Source organism: Pteropus vampyrus, unplaced genomic scaffold (assembly GCF_000151845.1).
Source record: "Pteropus vampyrus isolate Shadow unplaced genomic scaffold, Pvam_2.0 Scaffold205, whole genome shotgun sequence".
Lineage (NCBI taxonomy): Eukaryota > Metazoa > Chordata > Mammalia > Chiroptera > Pteropodidae > Pteropus > Pteropus vampyrus.
In genome coordinates this window covers 102,594-109,559 of record NW_011888986.1, presented here as the reverse complement: position 1 = coordinate 109,559, position 6,966 = coordinate 102,594, and the positions used below count along the sequence as shown (strand labels likewise).

At 44.8% G+C, this 6,966-nt stretch overlaps 1 protein-coding gene across 3 annotated transcripts in view; it reads left to right on the top strand.

Annotated features, from left to right (window-relative positions):
- The window catches only part of SYK (spleen associated tyrosine kinase), a 90,074-nt gene extending 83,624 nt beyond the window's left edge, over window positions 1-6,450 (top strand). For all 3 annotated transcript variants that reach the window (XM_011372361.2, XM_011372359.2, XM_011372360.2), the window contains one exon: window positions 4,207-6,450. In XM_011372361.2, coding sequence (XP_011370663.1) covers window positions 4,207-4,279 — 73 coding nt within the window. In that variant the 3' untranslated portion in view covers window positions 4,280-6,450. The remainder of the gene's footprint in view (window positions 1-4,206) is intronic.
- The last annotated feature ends 516 nt before the right edge of the window (window positions 6,451-6,966 follow it).

The following is a 6,966-nucleotide window of genomic DNA, read 5'->3' as shown; positions in this document are numbered from 1 at the left end:
CCTTAATGAGTGTGGGCCATTAAGGTTTTCTTGCAGCACAGTTCCTGAGAACCTACAAAGCTGCAGGAACAGCACAGGCTTTCCTGGCCTTTTGTAGACTGTGCATCACTACCCTGCCGGGTTTTGGAGACCTGGCACACTGTGATGCTTCACTAGGAGTAAAATAGACACCGAGGTCAGGAAATGTGCGAAGCTTTGGGTGAGGGCAGCCCTGCCCTTGGGTGCATAAGCTTGTGAGCACTTAACTAGAAGTGTTCTCTGGTCCTGCCTGCGGCTTCATCTGGAGGGTTTCAGTTCCTCTGAGAAAAATGGATTTTAAATCATTCTGAAACAAATGAAAAAACCTAGAACTAAAATGAACTCTCACGGAGATGGTTAAAGTTAATGTTTTGCATTTAATGTTAGTACTGATATGTTTATTTTTGTTGGTTGTTCTCTGTGGTGGATGTTGACCAGTGAGGAGTGGAAGGGTGGGCAGAGGTGAGGACTTAGGGTGGGGGCAGGGTGTTAGGAATGTACCCAGTGGGGTGAACCGTGGTGGGCAGAGAGATGCAGTCAGAACACACCCTTGCTTGTCTCTGGGGGCCATGATGAGCCTATAGAACACTCTTAGCGCCTAGAGCCTTCTTGTGGTGGGAATCAGGACAAAGTCTGCTTTCCTGCCTCTATCTTTGTTGTGACATGTAGCGCCTCCTCGTGCTGCTGTTGCCAGGTTGGTCCACAAGGAGCAGACCGGAAGGGAGAACAGTTCCTGGTATTCGCTGGAGTTGGAGTTAGGTAGAGCTCTCCTCTTTAAGAGAACATTGTTTCCAAATGTATTTTCCCACCTGGAGGTTTGGGTTACAGTCTAAGTGAGGCTTACATGCTGTAGTGTCTTTCTTATCGCTTCCAACGCAAGAATGCTTCCCAGTGAGTTCCACGTAAATATTTAGGAATCAGCAACAGAGTTTAAGTATCTGTGGAGTAGAAAGAGCGATGGCCATCCGTGCCTAAAATTAGAAATGATGACTCCTTATCAAACTTTGATTCCTTCTCCAACAAATTATATTTCTAAAAGTTAAAGTTTTTCTAGTAATGACCTGAAATGGCCTGGGGGCGGGGGGTGGGAGCGGTGCAGGGAGAAGCAGTCAGAGATTTTGTCTAAGCATAAACAGTGGAATGACGCACTGTTGAATGAAAAAAAGAAACATTTTCTTGGTCATGGCCAACAAGAAGAATCCAAAAGCACCAGAAGCTTGTCTGACAACCTGGGTAGTTAACGTCATCAAACTTCACAGAGAGGCCAGACCCTGCCCTGTAAGAGCCTGCAGTTGAGGGAGGTGAGGATGGCAGGCAATGAATGATAGGCTATAAAATAAATGTGTTCTATAGTGTGTTCTCAAGAAAGAGATAAGTCCAACAGCAGTTCAAAGCCGGAGGATGGAGGGCCCAGGAAGGTGCTGCACATATGTGTGAGGACCTCCCATGTCCAGATAGTTTCTCACAGAAGGAAATGAAGTAGTTGCCTGGGGCACAGAAGCATATGGGAGCTTCCAGAACCTGGTGGATTCAATGAAGCAAATACAAATGATCCTTGTATAGTCTCCAGGCTTTCCTCCACTGTAAACAGTCAGCCACCTTTGCCAAGGTAATAGACAGATTTTTAGGTAGGTAGGTAGGTAGGTAGGTAGGTAGGTAGGTAGGTAGATGGATGGATGAATGATAGAAGGATAGACGGACAGATGGATTGACTGATAGATGATAGATGGATGGACAGATAGAAAATGGATGGAAGGCGGGCAGGCTGGGAGGGAGGAAGAAAAAAGGGAGGGAAGGAGGGAGGAAAGACGGATGGATAAATGATGGATGGATGGATGGATGGATGGATGGGAGATAGATAGATGATGATAATGATGATGATGATGATAGATAATAGGTAAATAGGCAGATGATCAATCAATCAATACATGGAAGGCAGGCAGGCTAGGAAGGAGGGAGAAAAGAAGGGAGGGAAGGAAGGAGGAAAGATGGATGGATAAATGGATGGATGGATGGATGGATGGATGGATTGATGGATGGATGGATAGGTAGGTATATAGAATAGATAGATGACAAATAAAAATTTAGACAGACAGGCATATACATATATACTTTTAGATGTATAATTGACAACTGCCCTCCATGTACTGAGAACTGTGAATAAGCACTGGTTGACACATCTCCCGTTGTGGTTACAATACTGGGCTGGGTGTTACTAGACAAACTTGAAATGACTCAGCCCTTACAGAAACACATGATGACATATCGTGATTGGTGCTATGGAGCAAACCATTGGGAGCTCTGAATGAGAATGGAGAATTATGGAGAACCATACTTCTGTTAGGGGGTTCATATTGTCATCTTTAGGAAGGGGCATTCCACCTGAGAACTGCAGGATGAGGAACTTAGATGCAAGAAATGAGAAGAGAAGATGGGGTGCTGCTGGGCATGAGGGGCAGAGCAGAAGAGCACTCCAGGCCTGAGTGGGCAGGGGTGGCCAGGAGAGGGGCAGACAGGAAACTAGCACATGCACAGGACACTCGGTCATGCTCCCCTGCCCAAGCTCAGGGTCATCCTAGATTCTTAGAGGCAGCTTCACCCATAGTGTAAAGGGTAGGAAACCTAACCAGCTGTCTTCCCTGGGGTCCAATCTGTATCCTGTTTCTCTAAATTAGTTTTCTTGGTGCTTGGCTGCTGGGTGAATGAAGCACTCAGAAAAATTCAAAGGTGCTCCTTTGGCATTTAAACCCAACAGTTGGAGCAGAAGGCTCTGTTTTACAAAGATGATGAGGTTGTGTTCTCTTTGGCTACAGAAGTTTAGAAGCAGGACAGAAGCTGTCCCTCTGTGTGGGCACAGGTGTCTATGTGTGTTCCTGAACCCCAGGACTTGGCCATCACATCCTAGAACAAAACTTGGTAGCCAGAGACATGGACCCCCACCATGGCTGGGTCCTCAGCCATGACTACAGATAGCTGATATTTTCAAGCAGTGTTTGCACTTGAAAGCTATAGGTGCAACCATTTACGGCAGGTACTCATTTGGTTCAATGTCATTTAATTATAACATTGATGAGCTGCCATAGAAACTCGTGTGTATATCAGTTAGCCTTGGTCAAGTTGGTTTCGTTACATGTGGTTTCGCTTAAAGTCGCAGAACCTTTTTACAACATTGAGGACTTCTGTATTTGGTGCCATTTGACAAAACACCCCATTTTGGTTCTGTAGAAACCACTCTGCCCTTATAATGGTGAGTGATTCTTGGGCTTCGTGCATGCTTCTTGGGTGTTCTGGGTGTACACTGAACCATATAAAATTATAGTTGTAGGTCAAAAGGTAAATATGGGCAGTTCACAATTAAACCTCAAGTTCTATTTCACTTATTGGGCAAATTTACTCACTTGCAATATAGCCAAAAATCTTGGAAAAATAAGAAAAGTAACTTCCAAGTGAGGATAGAGTCAGATTTTTAAGAAATACTTGCTTTCAACGTGTTCCATTCAGTGCGACTGTGTTAGAAAAAGCAGAGAAGTCTATAAAACTTTGTTTAGAGATTGCAAATTGTTAAAACCTTTTATCTGTAGTTTACTTATATCATTACGTCACCTGACAAGTGACAGAAAAGGAAAGCCTTGCTGTGTTAAGATGTATAATAAACCATGCCTGCATCTTTGCTTCTGCTATAACAAATTTTGAGTTTTAAAAGAACCCATATCAACAGCACATTTTCAGAAATCCAAGGCCATCTGATTGGGGTGTGGGAAGGAAGGTTTAAATTGTGTCTATTTTTTTTCTTAAAGTTCTGAGTCACACTTTAAAGCTATGTCTGCAGCATACTGACCAACTAAGTTTTTCAGAAACATGTGTTTTGCTAGATTACAAAGAGACAGTCTGGGTTAAAAGATGCTGACTTCGAGTGCAACACTTCTTCATCTTTAAGGTGGACATGAGTCACTAAGGGGTCTTACTGAATGCAGATTGGGTTCTGCAGGTCTAGGGTGGCCTGACACTATATTCCCTACAAGCTCTGGTCACCCTGTGCGGGAGAGAAGGGATGCTTTGTGAGCCACTGGCTCTGGAGGAAGCCACCAAGGGGCACAGCCCTTCTCACGAGGCCTGCGAAGGCCCCAGCTGGATCATACTTTTTCACCACTGCAATGACAAACAATAATGCATCTCTTCCCTTTTCAGTGTGGAGAACAGGCCCGGGTTCGCAGCAGTGGAACTGCGGCTGCGCAATTACTATTACGACGTGGTCAACTAAGGCTCCTGCACCCGTCCCTGGCTGTCTTCAAGCAGATGGGCCATCTCAAGCCAGCATGTTCCAACACTTTGATTTTGAGCCTCCACCTCCCTCTGCCCGTTGAGAGAGCCAACCTCAGATGGATGTGCCGTGACTGTGGTTCCCCAACACCTGTCCCAGAACAAACCCTCAACAAAGCAAACCCATCCCAGAGGAGCCATGGGAAGAAGACGGACAACAGGGTCAAAGGGCTTGTGGACTTCTTTGTGTATCTTGTCTGTATGATTTTCATGGCGAGTTATTTTCAGGGTCTTTTTCCAGATTTCCTTGCTGTCTTTCCAGTTCTCTGGGCCTTGGGTTGCATCTGAACCTATTGCAGCCTGGAGACACCGCCATGTGGTATTGAGCGCTTACCTGTGTTGCGTTGCCAGCATCCAGAGGGTGCAGTGACACCTGTGACGCCTGCAGTGGAGGCCAGGAAGGGAGAGAAGAAAGAAATCTGTCTCTGATAGGCCAAAAGACTAAGCCCTGCCCCTGAAAAAAAACCTTTCCTGGCAATAAAAGTGTTTTGAGGCTTAAAAAAAATTAAATCAAGCTCAATCAATGCAGTTTCCAAAGTGTAGCCAGTTAAAGAGGAAAAAAAGTCTAGATATTGCTTTTGCTCTATGTGTTCTGAGAAAGAAAACTGGCGTCTGCATGAAGTATGGGGCCTGTTGGAAGGAATTGACTTGGCTACTGACCCCCTGAAAGCCTCTCTCCCAAAGAGTCTAGGAAGACTGAACTTGGATGGAGACTAGTAAATAAAGCTCTTTGTGGAGAACACGTAGGGGAGAAAATGTCCATCATCTCGAGTGTGATTAAGGGTAGACAGGATGCTGTGGATTGTCATCTACTTAGTGTGGTCCATGCTTCCTCTCCCTTGAAAAGAGGGTGCAGACAGAATTTTTGTCTTTTTCTGTACTTATAGTGGAGGCCAACGGCATCTAAAGATGAGTTTCTAAAGTATTAATTCATAATAAAGTCACAGACCTTTATCCCCTCAACTAGTGGGCTTTATTGAGTGTGGCTTTGGGTTGAAGGTACAAAACCCAAGAATTCTTTTCTAGTCCCCTAGTTTTAGTTAGTCCTTGAATAATGTTTGATCTTACACAGATCATTAGCCCATTGATATCAGTTTGTGGTAGCACTTGAAAATTAGAGATAATTAGCCATCATTCTTAGATCAGCCAAGAAACATAAACTCAGATCATCTCATCTTCAGTTACACCTGAGACATTTTAAAGTGTGTATCCAACCCGGTGTGGGCAAGCAGGCCCTACTCTTCACAGAGCCTGCGTGGAGAAAGCAGCAAGTTGGCATCCTTAGCCAGAAGAAGACATGAGTCACTTGTAAAACTTATGTTAAGAAATTTTTAGAAACCATCCAGGCCTGTTAAAATCATGCTACCTGGTGGTTTAATCATTTTGTTAGGGGATCCCTGGGTGCTGATCAGATACTCAAAACAGTGGCAATGCACATGATTTAGAGTCTCCAAAATTAAAAAGATTAAAGACAAAATCTCTATGGTCAGGCCACATGTAGACTTAGAATCATAAAAGGAAGGGTTTGATGCAGCAGTGATGACATCTTAGAAAGAAGCCATACTGCTAGCTCCTTCTTCTACCTCCAGAGTGTGTTTTCAGAAAAGGCCACATGCTCACAGCACTCAGGTTGCACATGTGCAATAACTGTGTAGAGATCTTTGTCCTCTTTCTGGGGAGAGCTCCCACACTCTCTGGCAGCTCCCCACCCCTCCCAAGAGTCTAAGGATAAAGAAAAGCTGGAATTTGACTGGAGAGAAACCCAGCCCTATAGTGGCAGATGCTCCTGTCTTCCACGTCTCCTGTGCCTCTCCTGGTGGTGTGGGGAGTTTCTGTCTGTAGAATTCCCACTGTGGCAGTGTGTGCAAGTCCTCTCTAGTGACAATTGTGTCCTGTGTCCTGTGACTACAGAAGAAGGCACAGAGGGAAAGCCAACTTCATCGAAGTAGTATTTATAATGTGAATGAGCTAAATTTGGAAGGTAAGCACTTGTACAATGTATCCTGCCTGTACTAGATTTCACATACATGTTGCCCTTCTCACGATTCTAGCCGTGTCTTTACATGGGTCTGGGCTCACTCCATGTGCCTTCACCTTCTGGTCCTTGTTGCGGGAACAAAAGGGCATCGTGGATACACAGACTGCCCTGGCCAGGCCAGCACCAATCGACTGCTGAGGCCATAAACACCTTGACCCTGAGCAGGATCGAAGCTTTGCGTAACAAACATGTAATCCATTCTGTGGTTAAAATAATCACATGTGTTTTCACTTGTGCATGTCCTTTCCCCACGCTTGCTGTCACCAGCCTCGCTTTGATTTGTTGGGTGGTGACCTCACATTTATACCAGCCCAAGGACTGCAGCTCCCTCTGGATTTTCACACGCAGGGCCAACCGCCAGATTTTCAGACCCCCCAGCCTCCCAAGAACACACTTGACTGGTTAACCAGTATCCTCCATCCATTTCAGAAGAGCTACCTTTTGTCACTGGACTTTTTATTAACCGTGATTTTAAATAAAAATCTAAAATTAGCTTTTTGATAATTTTCATGGACATTGTTAGAATATGATAGGTGACACCGTCAAATAAACAGTGTTAAGCAGCATTGTCAAATGCATGGGGTTTTTTG